This window comes from Rhinoderma darwinii, chromosome 6 (genome assembly GCF_050947455.1).
Source record: "Rhinoderma darwinii isolate aRhiDar2 chromosome 6, aRhiDar2.hap1, whole genome shotgun sequence".
NCBI classification, from domain to species: Eukaryota; Metazoa; Chordata; class Amphibia; order Anura; family Rhinodermatidae; genus Rhinoderma; species Rhinoderma darwinii.
In genome coordinates this window covers 142,057,191-142,080,712 of record NC_134692.1, presented here as the reverse complement: position 1 = coordinate 142,080,712, position 23,522 = coordinate 142,057,191, and the positions used below count along the sequence as shown (strand labels likewise).

Sequence of the window (23,522 nt, the reverse complement as noted above, 5' to 3'; positions counted from 1 at the left end):
CATATACAGGTACCCCCAGAAATGTATCAGATACAGCTACCCCCATAAATGTCTCAGACACAGCTACCCCCAGAAATGTATCAGATACAGCTACCCCCATAAATGTCTCAGACACAGCTACCCCCAGAAATGTGTCATATACAGGTACCCCCGGAAATGTGTCATATACAGGTACCCCCGGAAATGTGTCATATACAGGTACCCCCAGAAATGTATCAGATACAGCTACCCCCATAAATGTCTCAGACACAGCTACCCCCAGAAATGTATCAGATACAGCTACCCCCATAAATGTCTCAGACACAGCTACCCCCAGAAATGTGTCATATACAGGTACCCCCGGAAATGTATCAGATACAGGTACCCCTCTTAAGTGCCTCAGACATAAGTGTTCACATAAGTGCCTCTGATACAAGTCAATACTTTGCGTTACTTTTTTTTGGTAAAAGGAAACGAGTAGAAGTGTGGATGCAGCTCTGGAGGTGACTGGAGACATATCAGTAAAACAATCTGCAGATACAGGTGTGGCGGGCGTATCACTGTATAACTAAGCAGACGGGAAATCTGCCCAGTAATGTAACCCTACACTTCCCGCTACCACACACGTCTGCACATTGCCAGATTTGCCATTCAGGAGTCCGGGAAAGCTGAGTGACTTCCCTTGTGGGAGCCACATTGGCGGCCATATTGGTTGTGTACATATATAATCGGTAAAATAGAACTTTTAACAATCGGCCAGAAATAGTCGAAAATGACAAAGCTGAAGGAACTAACAAATCCTTGCAGGGTCCCTTTAAGAAGCGGAGCCCCTGCCCCCAATAAAGTGGAGACGTGGAGCAGATTTCCGCAGGGAATCCTGTTCTTCCAGCCGTGACACGACCCAGAAACACGGCGGCGCTGCAAACACGAAGGGGGTCCAAAGTCCGGAAAACTTTTCCATTAACCCCTAATTGTCCGGGGCAGAGGCCTGGCCATGCGAGGGTTAACCGGTGTATAATAATTTCCCGTCTATTTGCCCTGCATTTTCTCACCCCCCCCCCATATCTCAGACCCCCCACGCCCCAATGTCTGTGCCCCCCGCACTATTTCCCTCACACCCCCTGACCTAGGACCCCTCTACCCCCGTCCATTCGTCTCAGGGGCCTATGATAGTTCGCCGGTCAGATGCTTTATCAATATGAAGCCATTTTTAACTCCATATTTCCGCCTTGGGTAATTTTATAAATGGCCCCCACTATGTATAAGATGGAGTGACAAAAGTACAACACGATTTGATGTTTTTCCCCTCACCTTTTAATGAAATGGTGTTTGTGCGTCCGTTGTCGGCCGGCGCTGCGGTGACGGTCTACGATAAGATGACACCACGTCGTGGACACGCTGGGGGGTTAAAATTGATCAAAATAAGTGAAAAGTGGAGCTGTTGCCTATGGCAACCAATCAGATTCCATCTCTAATACTTCAGAGGTCCTATGACAAAATGAAAGCAGCGACCTGATTGGTTGCATGGACAGCCCCACTGCTTCTTCTTTGCACTAGTTTTGATCAATCTTCCCCTTTGGGGGGTCACAGTGGTGGGGCTCAATAGGCTCTAATCTGATGGGGGATCATAAATCATCCCAATATGTGGCCCGAGTAGCCATCTTGGAAATGCGTCTCCAAAGCAAAGCATTCTGGGAAAGTGCATCTCCATCCAGATCCAGAGTGGGCCGGTCTTGGACTGTGGGGATTATGGTCTTAATGTTCCCGCCCATCAGATGTGGGGCACCGATGGTCGGGGGCGGGGGGGTTAGAGGGAGGTTTCATGGCAGTGGTCATCATTACGTGGCCGTAGGGGGTAAAGGATGGGGTATAAAAAGTCGCATCGGAGGCGACTCACATTTAGCTACTGAGCTTTACATGTCCCCCTCCCTCCACACGACAGTCCTTGTCCTTGGCAATGCAGCATATCGTCTGCTCAATAACCAACATTCAATAGTCCAGAGAACAAGAACGCCCATCATTTTGGATTAACGGAGACAGTGACCTTGATGTCTGGTTTGCAGGTTGTCGCCTCGAGCAGCTCCACGTGTAGACGTCTTCCCACAACCTGATGACACCATTATCCCGACCTGACAATTATCAGCTATTACGTCACAGCCGCTTCCTAACTGCAATCACACAGATGTCACCCGTCCGTTCCGGCAGCCCGTGACCTTCATTCCGATCCCGCCCCATCCAATTAGAGGTCTCTAAAATTTAAGGTCACTTTCATGGACACACCTATATGTATAGGTGTATATATATATATATATATATATATACACACACACACACACACACATACGGCGGGGGGGGGGGGGGGCTAAGGTACATTTTTGGGATTCTTTAGGATACCCTCAGCCAAACAGCTAAGGTCAGGGACCCCTTCTTAGCTGCTATATTCATTGGAATCTGAAATCTACCATTGCCCGTCCGATGTTTTGTCGCTTCCCCATGCTTTACACTGCAGCTTTGCTTGTTCAAATGAACCTCCAAAGGGGTAAGGCTGATATCATGTCCGCTGTCTCACCATAGACAACAGAGTCCTGGCTCTGGCACTACGACGGCTGCGGCCAGTGAACCCCTAGGTAATGCCCACTAAACCCAGTGTATGCAGCCATTTGAGAGCCCTTGTTCTTCCAGGGTTCCCGTCTGCTGATTCATCCCTTGTAGACTCCAAACCACTCTTGGAGTCGGCATAGACTCCCTTAGAGACGGCATACAGGACTACAAGACAGTCTGATGTGGACAGTTCAACAAAAGACGGAGTTGTAGGGACCATTGGAGGAAGTGAGAACCCGATTCCTGCCATCTTATGGACGTCCACTTGAAAAATGTGGGTAATTTACCATGTGGGGGAGGGGAGGGGGGTGGCGGACAACTAGTGAAGACTAGAAACCTGAATAGAAGTGTCTGGCGCATCCAATGGAAGTAGAACGGAAAGTCTCTCAAGATGACGCAACTTCAGGATAATATTGGGTTTTGTTCCTCTGGTTGACCTGGTCACATATGTGTCTACGAACTCACACAGCAGGAGGCCTCCTAGTCCTAAAATTTCCAGTCCACCATAAATGATCTCCCATGAGACAACGGATCGTCCACATATTGTTACTGGTCTATACGGGTCTACAACATGGCCAGTTTGAGGGACAATCACTAAAGATTTGCAAGCAAGCAGAGTTGGAATTTTCTTTGGCAAAGGGTTAAATGATCGGTGGGAGAGAATGTTCCATTCTCCACATAGGGGGGGGGGGGCTGCGTCTGATGTCATTGGAGCTTTCATCTCATTTCTGATAGGTCTCTCACCGAGTTCCAGATGTTTTTCGGCAGCTGTCTGACTCACACTTTTGGCCCTTGTCCCAAAAGCAGTTAAATAACTAACTGGTTTACCACTCGAGCCTTTTACTAATCCCAAATGAAGTCCATAGAGTACATAGAAGTCAATGGTCGTAGATCGAATCTGCATCTAGATTGTGTCACTTTAAGAGACAGAGTGACCTTCCTGTGCAGGGTGATGAGATGCAGTTCCCATTTCCAGCACTAGGCGGCAGCGGTTCCTCTAGATTAGCCCTGGTTGAGTTTGTATGGGCCCACTCTTAAAGGGGCTAGTCCCTTATTGTGAAATAAGACCCTCACTGTAGGGACTGCTCAGCTTGGATGCTATTTGCAGATCTATAATGCAGATATAAGGCTGATGGCGTCTCCAAGCTGCTACGTGATGGGTCCACGGTCCATCCAGCGGTTAATTAATCCCTCCGAGAGGCGTCACATTGTATATTATATTTAGCAATCAGCGACTTCTTCTCCAAGATCCTCTGGACGTTGCATTTTTGGAGGAATAATCTGTCCTTTGAGGCCGTGTCTTATTCTCGGCTGTCACTATGGAGGGTCTGTTCTATAAATCCGCACTGTACTACTGCTCACATCATTTTTGGCTTCGAAAAACCTATCCAGGTCCAAATATTAAATGGCTGTACTTGAATTAAGGCAACATATGTATTATAGATATAATCCGGGATGTTAGTCCTTCCTTTGCATCCAGATACAAAGAAGTTTTAATATAAGGACTGGCATTTTATAGCGAGAAGCAGAAAAAAAAAAAAATCGATACAAGCACAAGCTAATGTTTCAATTCCTCACGGCTTTCAAGATCTCTGCTTGCTGTCAGTAAACTGAATCATTTGTGGGTTTTCACACCATCTCTGCTCACACAGCTGTAGTTTGTTACAATGTAGGGGCCAACATGGTGGTTAACACTGTTTCCTTGCAGCATTGGGGTCCTGGGTTCAAATGCCTACACTGATACATTGTAACAAACCCATAAAAACGTTCAGGCCCTGTAGAGAAACATACATTTTTCTGGAGAAATCGGAGAGTAGGGATTTTGGAAACATTTTTAGAAGTTTATGTAGGGGTGTCCCATACACAGGTCAGGACTACTACTGTGGACCTCCACTAGGGTGTCTTCTAGGGGTGTAGCTATAGGGGGGCAGAGGTATCAGTTGCATTGGGGTCCAGGAGCTTCATGTCACACAGACTTCACTGCAGCCGCCAGGTGTTACATTGTTATAAATGTGTTGGTTTTTTTTAAGTCTCACTTTACACTATATCTCGCTTATGATTTTAATGAAAAAAAAATTTTGTCTTGTATTTGCAATTTTTATAAGGTTTGCTCCGCTCTGATCTGAAAACAAGCGCAGCCCCTAAGTTCGATCGGTACTTGGTATTTCTGCACGTTCCCACGGCTCAGCTGACTTCTCTCTGGTGGGTGACGCAGCATCGATGACAGCTCCAGGTGAATCTGCTCCCTGCTATTTGCCTCTTATGGATTTTATGTCAGTCATTAGTTAACGAGTCATTGAAAGTTAATTATGCTGTAGGTTTTCCCAGCAAACGGCTAATCTTCTATACAAAAGACATTTAGATCCTGGGTGTGAACGCTGGATCCAGGCTTCCTAGAGTGCAGGCCTTTGTACCAGAACAGCTGTTTAATGAGGGCATTTCACCCACCTTAATGAGTAATTGGCTCCTTTAAGCGGATGCGCTGGTGCTAAGTGACAAATAAACCCCAGGAGCTTTGTTTCCAAAACCTGTAAAAATCTATTTACTCCAGGACTGGGACTGATGGGAGTGTTTACCTACAGTCCTGCAGAACGTAGGGGGACGGGGACTATAGGGGCGCAAACACTGAGAACCGACAAAGTGTCTGAATGTTACCACAGAAAATCCAACGTACAAATGTATATATACTGGGCCTGGTGGCCTTATCTATAATTGTACTGTATCTAAGCCTATCATGAGTGATACTGTCTGCTGAGCCGGTGTATCTAAGCTATTTATGTGATATAAGGTCTGCTGAGCTGTGTATCTAATCATATTATGTGTCGAACTGTCTGCTGAGCTGGTGTATCTAATTTAAGCCTGTGTGATACTGTGCTGCTGAACTGGTATATCTAAGCCTATTATGCATGATACTGTCTGCTGAGCCTGTGTATCTAATCATATCATATGTGATACTGTCTGCTCAGCCACTGTATCTAATCCTATCATGTGTGATACAGTCTGCTGGGCCACTGTATCTAATCCTATCATGTGATACTGTCTGCCGAGCCACTGTATCTAAGCCTATCATGTGTGATACTGTCTGCTGAGCCGCTGTATCTAATCCCATCATGTGTGATACTGTCTGCTGAGCTATGTATCTAATCCTATCATGTGTGATACTGCCTGCTGAGCCATGTATCTAATCCTATCATGTGTGATACTGTCTGCTGAGCTATGTATCTAATCCTATCATGTGTGATACTGTCTGCTGAGCTATGTATCTAATCCTATCATGTGTGATACTGTCTGCTGAGCTGCTGTATCTAATCCTATCATGTGTGGTACTGTCTGCTCAGCCACTGTATCTAATCCTATCATGTGTGATACTGTCTACTGAGCTATGTATCTAAGCCTATCATGTGTGATACTGTCTGCTAAGCGGTTTATCTAAACCTATCATGTGTCTGCTGAGCCAGTGTATCTAAGCCTATCATGTGTGATACTGTCTGCTAAGCGGTTTATCTAAACCTATCATGTGTCTGCTGAGCCAGTGTATCTAATCCTATCAGGTGTGATACTGTCTGCTGAGCTGTGTATCTAATCCTATCAGGTGCAATACTGTCTGCTGAGCCACTGTATCTAATCCTATCATGTGTGATACTGTCTACTGAGCCGTGTATCTAATCCTATCATGTGTGATACTGTCTGCTGAGCCACTGTATCTAATCCTATCATGTGTGATACTGTCTGCTGAGCTGCTGTATCTAATCCTATCATGTGTGATACTGTCTGCTGAGCTGCTGTATCGAATCCTACCATGTGTGATACTGTCTGCTGAGCCGCTGTATCTAATCCCATCATGTGTGATACTGTCTGCTGAGCTGTGTATCTAATCCTATCATGTGTGATACTGTCTGCTGAGCTGTGTATCTAATCCTATCATGTGTGATACTGTCTGCTGAGCCACTGTATCTAATCCTATCATGTGTGATACTGTCTGCTGAGCTGCTGTATCTAATCCTATCATGTGTGATACTGTCTGCTGAGCTGTGTATCTAATCCTATCATGTTCTACTGATCTCTTATATCTAAGCAGATGTGTAACTTGAAGCTCCTGGGCCCCAGCGCAAAATCTGTAACAGGGCCCCCACCTACCATGTGCCATTTCTAATACTGGCTTCTTATGTGGCTGAGTGACTTTGGGCCCCCTCAGGCACCAGGGCCCGGGTTTCAATTGCTACCTCTGCGCCCCCTCTTGCTACACCCCTGTATCTAAGCCTCCTGAATTCCATACATCTGAACCCACTACTACAGTAAATTTACTCCGGGGTAGGAGACGCTGCCGGTATAAATCCACGTCGGACTTGTAAGGCGGCTGCTTTATCCTATAAAATATCGTCTGGCGCTGTCAATGTAAATCTTTTCTTCTGTCCGGATAGGCCTTGATGAATGGCTGTGGACGCTCCGCCATGATTCCTGCAGCCGGTCGGTGACGTCTATATGAACATCGATCTCAATAAATTACGGCAGAACATCTCCCATCATGCTTTCATGACTCTTATAAGCCCATTTTTTTTTTAAATCTTGGGATCACCCCTCAGAGAACAGGCGGCGTGCTTCCCATATATAAAATTCCTCCACGAGGCCGCTCGTCTCCCAGCGCTCGCGGTCTCCATATTATGTAACCCCGTCTTTCGCCACTTGGCGTGATTGTCTGTCACTCTCACTGTTGCTCCAAGTTCGGCGCTCTCTCCGTTTCCCCTCGCTGTCTCTCGTCTGTCTGACCTGCTTGTACCGCTGTCATCCCACAAATGGTCTCCTATCCCCCCGGGAGCGCGGCTTGGTGCTCATGGCGGCTGTCAAGTTTGACATCTAGGTATTCTCAAATTAACAAGTCATTCACTGACATTATTCTGTCACCGAGTTCCACAAAGGAAAATGGATGGACGTGCAAAGTGCTTGGAATCCGACCTGCCATCGGCCGCCGTACTATAATCATGGAACCCGCACCTGTCCCTACATGTACGGCTGGAAATACCTAGAGGTGCCAAGCTGCAAACTTCAAAGACGTTGTATGAGGAGCGGACTGAAGCCTGACAGGAGGAAAAGCCCCTGATCTGTGCTAAAGACGAAGGGCCTGTTCACATCTGCGTCAGGGGATCCCATGAACAGAACCCTGACTTCAACAAACGGATACCATAGGTTTCCGTTTGCATGACCATTGATTTCAATGGTGACGGATCCGATGCATATAGTTTCCGTTTGTCACCGTTATGCAAGGGTTCCGTAGTTTTGACGTACTCAATACCGTAGTCGACTAAAGTATTGATTTTGTCAAAATGACAGAAACCTTGCACAGAATATAACTACTATATGACTGCTCCTATATACAAGAATATAACTACTATATGACTGCTCCTATATACAAGAATATAACTACTATAATACTGCTCCTATATACAAGAATATAACTACTATAATACAGCACCTATATACAAGAATATAACTACTATAATACTATCCCTATATACAAGAATATAACTGCTATAATACTGCTCCTATATACAAGAATATAACTACTATAATACTGCCCCCTATATACAAGAATATAACTACTATAATACTGCCCCTATATACAAGAATATAACTACTATAATACAGCACCTATATACAAGAATATAACTACTATAATACTGCTCCTATATACAAGAATATAACTACTATAATACTGCCCCTATATACAAGAATATAACTACTATAATACAGCACCTATATACAAGAATATAACTACTATAATACTGCTCCTATATACAAGAATATAACTACTATAATACTGCCCCTATATACAAGAATATAACTACTATAATACAGCACCTATATACAAGAATATAACTACTATAATACTGCTCCTATATACAAGAATATAACTACTATAATACTGCCCCTATATACAAGAATATAACTACTATAATACTACTCCCTATATACAAGAATATAACTACTATAATACAGCACCTATATACAAGAATATAACTACTATAATACTGCTCCTATATACAAGAATATAACTACTATAATACAGCACCTATATACAAGAATATAACTACTATAATACTGCTCCTATATACAAGAATATAACTACTATAATACTGCTCCTATATACAAGAATATAACTACTATAATACAGCACCTATATACAAGAATAGAACTACTATAACACTGCTCTATATACAAGAATATAACTACTATAATACTGCTCCTATATACAAGAATATAACTACTATAATACTGCCCCTATATACAAGAATATAACTACTATAATACAGCACCTATATACAAGAATATAACTACTATAATACTGCTCCTATATACAAGAATATAACTACTATAATACAGCACCTATATACAAGAATATAACTACTATAATACTGCTCCTATATACAAGAATATAACTACTATAATACTGCTCCTATATACAAGAATATAACTACTATAATACAGCACCTATATACAAGAATAGAACTACTATAACACTGCTCTATATACAAGAATATAACTACTATAATACTGCTCCTATATACAAGAATATAACTACTATAATACTGCTCCCTATATACAAGAATAGAACTACTATAATACTGCTCCTATATACAATAATATACCTACTATAATACTGCTCCTATATACAAGAATATAACTACTATAATACTGCTCCCTATATACAAGAATATATCTACTATAAGGGCGGGTTCACACATGGCGGAATTTCACTTAAATTCCGCTGCGGACACTCCGCAGCGTTAATCCGCAGCGGAGCCGTTTCTCCATTGACTTTCACTTTAATTTAGCAGTGTTCGTTTACACGATGCGTACAATTCCGCTGCGGAGCATAGGCTGCGGAGCGGAATTTGGTGTCCGCAGCATGCTCTGTCTGTTGCGGAGCAGTGGCGGACTGGTTGCGGACTCATGGCGGAATTTCTCCATTGACTTCAATGGAGAGTCAAAATTCCGCAATGAAGTCCGCAGATCTTATGTGTGCTGCGGAGCGTATTGTTTTTACTACCATGACATTTCTTCATTCTGGCTGGACCTATGTATTTCTAGGTCTACAGCCAGACTGAGGAAGTCAATGGGGCTCCCGTAATGACGGGAGCGTTGCTAGGAGACGTCTGTAAATAGTCACTGTCCAGGGTGCTGAAAGAGTTAAGCGATCGGCAGTAACTGTTTCTGCACCCGGGACAGTGACTACCGATCTCAATATACATGTATCTGTAAAAAAAAATATAAGTTCATACTTACCGAGAACTCCCTGCGTCTGTCTCCAGTCCGGCCTCCCAGGATGACGTTTCAGTGTAAGTGACGGCTGCAGCCAATCACAGGCCAAGCACAGGCTGCAGCGGTCACATGGACTGGAGCGTCATCCAGGGAGGTCGGGCTGGATGCCGAAAGAGGGACGCGTCACCAAGACAACGGGCGGTAAGTATGAATTTCTTTGACTTTCACTAGGGAAAGTGCTGTCCCTTCTCTATCCTGCACTGAATAGGGAGAAGGGAAGCACTTTTCCTGCAGTCCGCAGCGGCCAGTCCGCATCAATTTTCTGCACATTTTGTGCAGATCCGCAGCCGTAATCCGCAACCCGGATTAGGTGCGGCATTGATGCGGACAGTTGCGGAGGAATTCCGCCATGTGTGGTCATGCCCTAATACTGCTCCTATATACAAGAATATAACTACTATAATACTGCTCCCTATATACAAGAATATATCTACTATAATACTGCTCCTATATACAAGAATATAACTACTATAATACTGCCCCTATATACAAGAATATAACTACTATAATACTGCCCCCTATATACAAGAATATAACTACTATAATACTGCTCCTATATGCAAGAATATAACTACTATAATACTGCTCCTATATACAAGAATATAACTACTATAATACTGCTCCCTATATACAAGAATATAACTACTATAATACTGCTCCCTATATACAAGAATATAACTACTATAATACTGATCCCTATATACAAGAATATAACTACTATAATACTGCTCCCTATATACAAGAATATAACTACTATAATACTGCTCCCTATATACAAGAATATAACTACTATAATACTGCTCCCTATATACAAGAATATAACTACTATAATACTGCTCCTATATACAAGAATATAACTACTATAATACTGCTCCCTATATACAAGAATATATCTACTATAATACTGCTCCTATATACAAGAATATAACTACTATAATACTGCCCCTATATACAAGAATATAACTACTATAATACTGCCCCCTATATACAAGAATATAACTACTATAATACTGCTCCTATATGCAAGAATATAACTACTATAATACTGCTCCTATATACAAGAATATAACTACTATAATACTGCTCCCTATATACAAGAATATAACTACTATAATACTGCTCCCTATATACAAGAATATAACTACTATAATACTGATCCCTATATACAAGAATATAACTACTATAATACTGCTCCCTATATACAAGAATATAACTACTATAATACTGCTCCCTATATACAAGAATATAACTACTATAATACTGCTCCCTATATACAAGAATATAACTACTATAATACTGCCCCTATATACAAGAATATAACTACTATAATACTGCCCCTATATACAAGAATATAACTACTATAATACTGCCCCTATATACAAGAATATAACTACTATAATACTGCTCCTATATACAAGAATATAACTACTATAATACTATCCCCTATATACAAGAATATAACTACTATAATACTGCCCCCTATATACAAGAATATAACTACTATAATACTGCCCCTATGTACAAGAATATAACTACTATAATACTGCCCCCTATATACAAGAATATAACTACTATAATACTGCCCCCTATATACAGGAATATAACTACTATAATACTGCTCCTATATACAAGAATATAACTACTATAATACTGCCCCTATGTACAAGAATATAACTACTATAATACTGCCCTCTATATACAAGACTATAACTGCTATAATACTGCCCCTATATACAAGAATATAACTACTATAATACTGCTCCCTATATACAAGACTATAACTACTATAATACTGCCCCTATATACAAGAATATAACTACTATAATACTGCTCCCTATATACAAGAATATAACTACTATAATACTGCCCCCTATATACAAGAATATAACTACTATAATACTGCTCCTATATACAGGAATATAACTACTATAATACTGCCCCTATATACAAGAATATAACTACTATAATACTGCCCCTATATACAAGAATATAACTACTATAATACTGCTCCTATATACAAGAATATAATTACTATAATACTGCCCCCTATATACAAGAATATAACTACTATAATACTGCCTCCTATATACAAGAATATAACTACTATAATACTGCCCCCTATATACAAGAATATAACTACTATAATACTGCCTCCTATATACAAGAATATAACTACTATAATACTGCCCCTATATACAAGAATATAACTACTATAATACTGCTCCTATATACAAGAATATAACTACTATATTACTGCCCCCTATATACAAGAATATAACTACTATAATACTGCCCCTATATACAGGAGTATAACTACTATAATACTGCCCCTATATACAAGAATATAACTACTATAATACTGCTCCTATATACAAGAATATAACTACTATAATACTGCCCCTATATACAAGAATATAACTACTATAATACTGCCCCTATATACAAGAATATAACTACTATAATACTGCTCCTATATACAAGAATATAACTACTATACTACTGCCCCTATATACAAGAATATAACTACTATAATACTGCTCCCTATATACAAGAATATAACTACTATAATACTGCTCCTATATACAAGAATATAACTACTATAATACTGCACCTATATACAAAAATATAACTACTATAATACTGCACCTATATACAAGAATATAACTACTATAATACTGCCTCCTATATACAAGAATATAACTACTATAATACTGCACCTATATACAAGAATATAACTACTATAATACTGCCCCCTATATACAAGAATATAACTACTATAATACTGCCTCCTATATACAAGAATATAACTACTATAATACTGCCCCCTATATACAAGAATATAACTACTATAATACTGCTCCCTATATACAAGAATATAACTACTATAATACTGCTCATGTATACAAGAATATAACTACTATAATACCGCCTCCTATATACAAGAATATAACTACTTAAATACTGCCCCCTATATACAAGAATATAACTACTATAATACTGCCCCCTATATACAAGAATATAACTACTATAATACTGCTCCTATATACAAGAATATAACTACTATAATACTGCCCCCTATGTATAAGAATATAACTACTATAATACTGCCCCCTATATACAAGAATATAACTACTATAATACTGCTCCTATATATAAGAATATAACTACTATAATACTGCCCCCTATATACAAGAATATAACTACTATAATACTGCTCCTATATACAAGAATATAACTACTATAATACTGCCCCTATATACAAGAATATAACTACTATAATACTGCCTCCTATATACAAGAATATAACTACTATAATACTGCCCCTATGTACAAGAATAGAACTACTATAATACTGCCCCCTATATACAAGAATATAACTACTATAATACTGCTCCTATATACAAGAATATAACTACTATAATACTGCCCCTATATACAAGAATATAACTACTATAATACTGCCTCCTATATACAAGAATATAACTACTATAATACTGCCCCTATATACAAGAATAGAACTACTATAATACTGCCTCCTATATACAAGAATATAACTACTATAATACTGCCCCTATATACAAGAATATAACTACTATAATACTGCCTCCTATATACAAGAATATAACTACTATAATACTGCCCCTATGTACAAGAATATAACTACTATAATACTGCCCCCTATATACAAGAATATAACTACTATAATACTGCTCCATATATACAAGAATATAACTACTATAATACTGCCCCTATATACACAAGAATAGAACTACTATAATACTGCCCCCTATATACAAGAATATAACTACTATAATACTGCTCCTATATACAAGAATATAACTACTATAATACTCCCCCTATATACAAGAATATAACTACTATAATACTACTCCTATATACAAGAATATAACTACTATATTACTACTCCTATATACAAGAATATAACTACTATAATACTGCTCCTATATATAAGAATATAAGTATACTGCCCCTATATACAAGAATATAACTACTATAATACTGCTCCCTATATACAAGAATATAAATACTATAATACTGCTCCTATATACAAGAATATAACTTCTATAATACTGCTCCTATATATAAGAATATAACTACTATAATACTGCCCCCTATATACAGGAATATAAGTACTATAATACTGCCCCCTATATACAAGAATATAACTACTATAATACTGCCCGTATATACAAGAATATAACTACTATAATACTGCTCCTATATACAAGAATATAACTACTATAATACTGCCCCCTATATACAAGAATATAACTGCTATAATACTGCTCCTATATACAAGAATATAACTACTATAATACTGCCCCCTATATACAGGAATATAAGTACTATAATACTGCCCCCTATATACAAGAATATAACTACTATAATACTGCCCGTATATACAAGAATATAACTACTATAATACTGCTCCTATATACAAGAATATAACTACTATAATACTGCCTCCTATATACAAGAATATAACTGCTATAATACTGCTCCTATATACAAGAATATAACTACTATAATACTGCCCCCTATATACAGGAATATAAGTACTATAATACTGCCCCCTATATACAAGAATATAACTACTATAATACTGCCCGTATATACAAGAATATAACTACTATAATACTGCTCCTATATACAAGAATATAACTACTATAATACTGCCTCCTATATACAAGAATATAACTGCTATAATACTGCTCCTATATACAAGAATATAACTACTATAATACTGCCCCTATATACAAGAATATAACTACTATAATACTGCTCCTATATACAGGAATATAAGTACTATAATACTGCCCCTATATACAAGAATATAACTACTATAATACTGCTCCTGTATACAAGAATATAACTACTATAATACTGCCCCCTATATACAGGAATATAAGTACTATAATACTGCCCCCTATGTATAAGAATATAAGTAATATGACATCGCATCCTTTCCCTTCTTTCTTTTCTACGTGTTGATCACCTTTAACCTGTTAATCGTTGTAATCGAATGATATTATTTATTCTGGAGAGGGGCGCTGGAATGACTGGAATGAAGGGGTCAGAGGTGACGTTTGCAAAAGGTTTAATTTTTCCAGAGTGCAGTAGGTGATTTCCCAGAATGCTTTGTGCTGCGGCAGGAACAATACCTGGGTGCTGCAATTGTGTGACATACAATAAGTGGTGGGATTGTTTGTACAGCTGCACAGGGTGTCGGAGCTTTTCTTTAAACAAACGCACAGCTAAATCCTCCATAATAATAATCAGTGGGTCGTGTATGATGCCGCTTCACTCTCATTGATGGATGGGGCCATCACCGATACATTGATTAGCGATCGCCTTATATTATAATCATTGGAGAAGGTCCAATCTTCGAGAGAGATCTTAGGACATGAGATACATATAAATAGGACACTACGCGCACTCTTCCTGTTTTCCCATTATGGATGATCTAACACAAACCGAGGTGACATACCTTAAAGTGTCTGACCCCTGTGGACAACCATATCCCAGTGGTCACTTTCTCCAACATTGACCTGATTTCGTGGAATATGCTATGGAGACCCCTGACGGCCCCATTACACGGATACTCGAGTATTACATTGTACCCAATGGGTGTCTGTGTAATACATGGGTGCATGGGTCAGCCAGAGGAAGGGGGCTGACCCGTGGCGGTAACCCTGTTTATCAGTGGGAAAATTAGAAAGTTGGAAAAAAGTGGACCCAAGGGGTTGACTTAATGGTTAATGAAATGCATTTGTGGAGCTTGATGCTTTGGACCTGGCAGCTGAGATGCCCACAGGCCCTCCTTCTACCCATTGCATATGACAGAACCCAGCTGCCATGGCGCCCAACGGCGGACTTGCCCTTCCACTGGTTCAGAGTTTTTGGCGCCTAGCCAGATTGGCAGAGATTTTCACGAGAGCAATATCACTAGTTCTATCCCTTATTGTCTAAGCCCTCTGCCGGGTATCTGCCTTTGTTTTATTCAGATACTATAGGCCATATGGGCTTATGGGCACTTATTAAGTTTACATATATTTCTGTGTTTGACCCAACCTAATAGAGATCCACCAAAAGCCAACGTCTTAAAATAATTGGTCACCTTCACACCAAGAGCTTGATGTCCACGATCCCAACCTGTATCTCATAGCTCCTACAGAACTGCCCTGTAACATCTGTTTGTCAGGTAGGTTCATTTTTGGGTTTGCAGCCACCCTCCTCCTTTTTTTACACTCTCTTCCCTTCCCCTCATAGGCCCAGGAGACAGGGATGCCGTCCTGTGCCAAGCCAGAAGAGGAGGGGGCGATATAGATGAGCAGGAGAAATACCTCACCCTCCCTTCCCTAAAACTGGGAGAGTTGCCAGCAGTTGTTCTCTAAATAAGCAGGTCTGGGCTTGCCCCCAACCCCCTTTCGACTCACCACGAGCCCTCCTTGTCAAGTTTTAAAGGAACCTTCCAAGTTCATTTTTGGAACACTTTGGAGAAATAAGAGGGGTCACTAGAGTTTATTCCTACAGCCAAGCTTTTAGAGGGTACTTGGAACATGTCCGTTGCCCAATAGATACTATAATGTCCCCAGGGTCAATGCTCATTGGTCGGTCAGTCATAATCGGAGGTGTTGATAGACGATGAGGTCACCTCTGAGTGCCGTGACTCACTCCTGTAATTATTTTCTGCAGTGAAAATCACGCAGCGTGTTCTACAAGTGCCAGATAGCCTGTATGCATCTCCAGACAACATAATATTACTATTTATGGAGAAGGGAGATGGAGTAAGACATTGAAGACCTCAGGATCGTCGCACCAAAATTAATGTCCTCGTGTTCCTATTACACCACCCATGTACAGTCGTCCACTATTTTACTGAACTTAAACATAGGTTTCTTACCTTCCAATATGGAATCTGTGATCTGTGATTTTTCTTCTGCGCAGGTCTCTTCTTTAGACGTCACCATTACGGGGGGCTCAGGTGTTACTTTACTCTTAGGGTCACCACGAAGGCAGTGGTTAAGTGGAGGAATACCATTCTTGGATTCTTCTGGGAGCCTCTGGTTTTGTAGGCCATCATGTACATAGGGTACGGCTGTCACATGTCCATTTCCTTGTATTTTACTTGAGAAGGACGACTTTTCGTGGACTGTTGTGTCTTGTACATTCTTTATAAGATCGGCTACACGTCCTGCTGACTTTTCAATGACCACATCTTCTCGAATACATTGACCTTGTGGAATGACATTATCAGCTTTATTGAAAGAGTTAGCCCTCTGCATCATGGATTTGAGCCTCTCCGTTGATGAATTTATCTCTGATGGCTTCACATTATTGACGTGGTTTGATTCGTGGCAAAATTCCTGTTGGCGTGATTGAATCGGAATACCTGAAATGGATGGTACTTGGTTGGTGAAGCTATTGGCACTTGGTACCCTCCCACTCGATATAATCTGAGGTTGACTCTTGAAAGCCACTTCTGTCTTTTCCTTGGTTGACGGAGAAGATACACCAGGCGTGGAATGGAGGTTGACTCTTAGTTGTGTTCGTGGCAATGATCTGTTAAACTGCTCTAGACCAGAACCATTAGATCTTCCTATAGAGCTCTGCAAAGACCCTGGGGTCTTCTGGAGGGTGGCTGGTTGAACTGGTCCAAAAACTGGAGGAGGAGAAGGTGAGGAGGTCAGTGTACATTCAGTAGGTGGTGAGGAAGATGAAGAAGAAGAAAATGAAGGCTCACGACTGATTGGTGTGGCGTTTCTTGACAGAGGACGTTTGTAATCAGGTGATGGGGAATTCCATCCCTCTGATGGTGGATATCCAGCATCTGGAGAAGGAACCAGGTCAGGAACTTGATCTTCAGCAATATGAAGATCTAGAGATGGCAAAGAGCCATGGTTCTTGGACGCCACTGGCACCAGACGGACTCCTGGACGCTCAATCTCAGAATGAAACATATTTCCATGTGAGGAGAATTTTTTTAGGACTGGGCTGGTTACATTAGAGATTGTAATACCAGATCCATGCTGGGCCACTGATGTCTGTGTAGGACGGAGTGATTGGAAAGGTTTAGTTGGAAGTGGACACTCGAGGCTGGATGTGGAGCTGTGGAGGCTTTCACTGTCACTACCTTGGCCAGAAGAAGAAAAGCCACTTGGATGAAGACGTGTTTGGAAAGAAGACACACGGGTGAGACCTTGTCCTGCCGTTCCATTGGCTTTAGCCATTTGAGTGGTCCCACGGTTAAAGGACAAGCTGCTGGTGATCCTGGACTTGAGAACCGGACTCTGGGATGGACTACAGCCTGAACTGATACGGATACGAGACTGATAGAGTGGCTGGTGGGGTCCTGTAGATATCTGGCTGTCGCCGTTGCTTGTTCGCGCCAAGGAAGGTTGACTTGGACTGAAGGGAGATGTAAGCGGAGAAGTTGAGGAAAACGCGGGAGTGTCATCAATATCCTCCATGTCAAATGATCTTTTCAAAGCTGTGGAGAAAAAGAAAAACTGGTTAAGGAACGGAAATAACGATGTAGAAGTATACAAGAAGTTTCGAGATTCTAATTCTAGAGACCATAAGCAAGGTACTTTACACCAGTAACTGGGACAACTGTAACTTCTTCAAGCATAACATTTTAATCCATTGCTTTACTTGTGTCCTACTGAACTTGGTTATATCTGGTGTTATACACCACTTACATCCGGAGCTGCATTCACAATTCTGCTGGTTTCCTGTGGCTGTAGAATATCACATTTTTAAGATTCCCCATGCTTGTTCAGTATCTGGACATGGTTGAAGTGTAGTTATGTAGAGTAGACTAATATTGTAACATGGCTCTCCACCATACCCATCAAAGGTGTATCTGTCAGCACAGTACTGACAGATTCCACATGGCAACTAGCAGAATTGTGAATGCAGCTCTAGAGGTGTCTGGGAGTACAAGATAGTTAATACAAGGTTATTGGAGCTTTATAGGCTGCGATTTAGGATGATTCCCTCAAAAGTTTGAAATAGCCGGAGTATCATAGCTGGGCTGTCAAATGGTCGTCATCTAATTCCTTTGCTGGTTGACTGGACATTCGACATTACCCATCCAATTATGGTCACTTCAGTCTCTACCACATGGACCATAGTAATCTTTGACGTTTCCAAGAGGATTTCATCTTGGATTCTAGTAAGTTCATGTCCTACTCCCTGACCATGAATGTCCGAGATGATGGACCTTCATATACTTTGTATTCTCCTGCCTTTGGAATACATTGGCCAAGCAACTTCACAAAATCGACTTCATTTTATTCCATGGGTTGGTTGATTAGACGCATTGGTCGGATGAGTTCACCCAAATTATATGTCATTGATCTAGTAGTAGAAGTTTCTAACAGTGTAGACATCACATCCATAACACCTTCAAGTTTTATTATCCTCAAACAGAGGAACGTAAGAACAAAACTGCAATTATGAAGACTTGGAGAAGAACGTCCGGCTCCATGTGGTCCATACCAAGAAGATCCATATAAGGTGTTACCATAAAGGGGAACGTCAGCCAAAAATCTGACTTAATAACATTGTAATTCTGAACTACGAGAAAACCCACAATATTCTTTATCCATTAAAGGTAGGAACAATGGGGGTCTGTGCAGGAGGAATGTAGGAAGCCGGCGCACAGCTGTACCGCCGCCACGTCTGTCACATCTCCACTTACTGCCCCTTTATAGAGATGTTGTGTCTTTTGTATAAATAGATCGCAAACCCCTAGAGCAGGGAAGGGGTGTGCTGTTTCGGGGCTTGTAAAGCATCATGGGAGTGTTTTTATTCTTCTAAAGAGTATGACCACTGGGTCAAATAAGATAGATAGATAGATAGATTTCTTGTATATTGTGTTTCAATTCATCATCATTTTCAAGATCTTTGCTTGCTGTCATGAATTGGAAAAATGATGATATTTAGAGAATAAAAACCTCGTTCAGACTTCATACTTCTCACAGCTGAGGGTTTGTTACAGTTGTATCTGTGCGAGTGAGAGCACATTATGTATCTTTGGAGAGATTGACGATGTTCCCCCCAGTATGATATATTTGTGAGCGGAGGTGACAGTGATTACTTTGGCGCTGTCTCCCTGTAGGTCAAGACTTGGTGAGATGACATGTATGTTACTAAACGCTGCTCTCCCCCAGGCAGCCGGAGATGATGGAGAAGGTCATGTGCAAACATGTGGATGGGGCCTCATTACCTCCACCGCAGGAACACGGATTATATATATATATACACACACACACATCAGCGCAGCCTGTCTATATCATGTGTACATTATGATATACGCCAGGCTCCGGCCTGAACGCTAATTCTTTGTCAAGACTAGGCAAATATATTGAAGGTCATCTAGAAGTTACGCCTGCAAGCAGGATACACTGGGTGTAAGAGAACAGACATACATTTCTCTTCTCACATTACTCCTCTGTGCTGCTGTGAGACCCTGCTCCTATATTCCCCACCTCATAGCATGGCACTGCCCTTGTCATATGCAGCCCTGTCCTCACTAACGACATCACATTCCCCTCACAAGATCAGGACACTCCTCTCCTGAAATACTCAGTGCTGCAAGGGACCCTGCTCATTCTACTATGGAGCTGGGGGCGCTGTTGCAATGAAGTCTATGGAAAGTTCTGTCACCAGCAGTGGTGAAAAGTGGTACTGCAATTGAGAAAAGTTTTAGGCCATTTATGAACTTTAAAAACGTGACTAACCACATGAAGCTAGCAGAATCTAGTCACACCACTGCCACTAATACTACAGCCACATGAGCAGTGAATGTTACTTAAGAGATCAATACCCTGAAAGCAAAGAGACCTGGACACCCAATAACTTGTCCTCTGTGGCCTTCATAGATGGCGTTAGGTATTTGTTGGCACACCAAAGGTTAAATAAAATCTCTCCAACCCTAAATGGTAGAAAAGTTGCCCAGAAGAAAATAAACTTCACTACAGAAACTTCCATTTGCCTCCAGACATAAAAGGAACAAGAGGAGCGAAACAATAACAACAATTGTGGCCAAAAAATGTCTACCCCGGGGCACTGAAACATATGGCTGCCAGGTCCCACCACCCTTATAATCAAAGGGCCATGCTAGGGATTCAACCATTTGTGGAATTAACCCTTTCATCTCCAAATGGTTGGGGGAGAAAAAAAAATGATTAATTTTGTCTTGAACGTCGTCGATATACCTCTTCCCCATCCACCAAGAGCTTCCCTTGTATATCAATAATATCTAGATCTAGACAAAGGATGCTCAAAGTCTAGAACCCCAAGTGGGATCGTACAAACTTTTTGGGGGTCTACAAGGTTTTGGACGCTTTTGATCCCTAAGGTCCAGACACATGGGGGTTGTAGACCAATGGAAATGGGTTTGGTTGCAGCTGAGAAAAGTTTAGATACCCCTGATCTGGCATAGGAGGTAATATATTTTCTTTAACTACCAATAACCCAATGGCAACCAACCAAATAATTGACACCTCACGGAGTGGTCATGGTTTTGCCGCCTAGTCTAATAAGGTCGTATTGATTATGATTGCTCCTTTGCATAGCTGGGGCTGCGGGTTCGATCCCCCAGGTCTCCCTCTTACAAGGGGTTTGTATGTTCTTCTAGGGGTTTCCCTAAATTTCCTATCACAGTCCAAAAAGTAATGATCTTCTCATGAACCTGACCCTAAGGCCGGCCATTGACTTTAATAACCATCTATTAAGAAGGCCTCTGCCTCCGTGAACATGGGCTGTTTGGCCACATGGGTTCCAGACGTTCATGGCCCCAGGAAACAAAACATATGGTCTTCTCCTCATCCACCATGGTTAGTGACACAACAAAGAGGAGCAGCCGGCCCGGGATGACCCTTTTAGCCCCACTTATGGCTTGTGAGGAGAGGAAGTGAATTAAGACGTCTGTGTAAGATCACTTTCTAGCGCAAGGAGAAGCTCCAGAGCTGACATCCGACTTATCCTCTACTTCCTGAGAGAAAGAAGACGGCGGAGACTCCAGACAAGACCTCCTGTCAGGGGGAGCCATGCTTTACTCAGTGGATGATGGGTGATGTCCCTTATCATCTGTCGCCATTCATTTCCTATGCAATTTAATAATTATTATTTTTTTTAAATAAACTCCAAACAGGAAGTAGAGCTGCGGGAATTCAGAAAAAAGGAAGCGAACCTATAGGAAAAATTGACAAGCGCGTTTCGTTCCGATGATGGAAAATGGAGATAACTTACATGTGTTGTCTGCACCGTCATAAGCCAATGGTAAAAAACAAAAAACATAGAAGAAGCCTGAGGGTCAGACAAGAGGAGCCATTCATCCTATGTGGACCGCTCGAGACCTCAAATAATACACATAGGGGATATAGGGTTCATGAAGCCAATGCCAGGGTTACAGTGAAGACTGACACTTACACAGGCAGGGCACATTATGATCCTTGGTTGTATTATGTGATCTCAGAAAAGTTTAGAATTTCCACGACTACATCAAAGACCCCGTGTAACGCACTTTGTATGTGAGATATGATTCATGTCACTTGTAGTGTTAATAATAATGGTGATAAGCGGCGCGGCCTCCGTCTAATGAAGAGCGGCGAAAATATGCGGTTTATCATTTATCCTTATCTGGTAAGACGAGTAGACATCACATCCCACAGCCCTGAACAACATCAGCCCCGTACTCAGCGGATGTGTCTGTGCTCAGCAGACTGTATCACACAGGACAGGATTAGATACACAGCTGAGCAGACAGTATCACACATGATAGGATTAGATACATGGCTCAGCAGACAGTATCACACATGACAGGATTAGATACACCGGCTCAGCAGACAGTATCACACATGACAGGATTAGATATACAGCTCAGCAGACAGTATCACACATGATAGGATTAGATATACAGCTCAGCAGACAGTATCACACATGACAGGATTATATACACCGGCTCAGCAGACAGTATCACACATGACAGGATTAGATACACAGCTCAGCAGACAGTATCACACATGACAGGATTATATACACCGGCTCAGCAGACAGTATCACACATGACAGGATTAGATACACCGGCTCAGCAGACAGTATCACACATGATAGGATTAGATACACAGCTCAGCAGACAGTATCACACATGATAGGATTAGATACACAGCTCAGCAGACAGTATCACACATGACAGGATTAGATACACCAGCTCAGCAGACAGTATCACACATGATAGGATTAGATACACAGCTCAGCAGACAGTATCACACATGATAGGATTAGATACAGCAGGTCAGCAGACAGTATCACACATGACAGGATTAGATACACCGGCTCAGCAGACAGTATCACACATGACAGGATTAGATACACAGCTTAGCAGACAGTATCACACATGATAGGATTAGATACATAGCTCAGCAGACAGTATCACACGATAGAATTAGATACACAGCTCAACAGACAGTATAACACAATAGTACTAGGTACACGGTTCAGCAGACAGTATCACACAGGATAGGATTAGATACACAGCTCAGCAGACAGTATCACACATGATAGGATTAGATACAGCGGCTCAGCAGACAGTA

The 23,522-nt window shown here is 41.2% G+C and overlaps 2 protein-coding genes across 5 annotated transcripts in view; one reads left to right on the top strand and one right to left on the bottom strand.

Moving 5' to 3' along the window:
• LOC142656537 (nmrA-like family domain-containing protein 1) overlaps positions 1 to 23,522 on the top strand; it is a 396,968-nt gene that overhangs the window by 282,987 nt on the left and 90,459 nt on the right. The window lies entirely within an intron of this gene.
• Positions 1 to 23,522, bottom strand: part of SEPTIN12 (septin 12) — a 115,313-nt gene that overhangs the window by 34,707 nt on the left and 57,084 nt on the right. For 3 of the 4 annotated variants that reach the window (XM_075830755.1, XM_075830754.1, XM_075830757.1), the window contains one exon: positions 16,823 to 18,409. In XM_075830755.1, coding sequence (XP_075686870.1) covers positions 16,823 to 18,389 — 1,567 coding nt within the window. In that variant the 5' untranslated portion in view covers positions 18,390 to 18,409. Of the gene's footprint in view, positions 1 to 1,290; positions 1,414 to 16,822; positions 18,410 to 23,522 lie in introns of those variants that run through there. The other variant, XM_075830759.1, reaches the window with a different exon arrangement.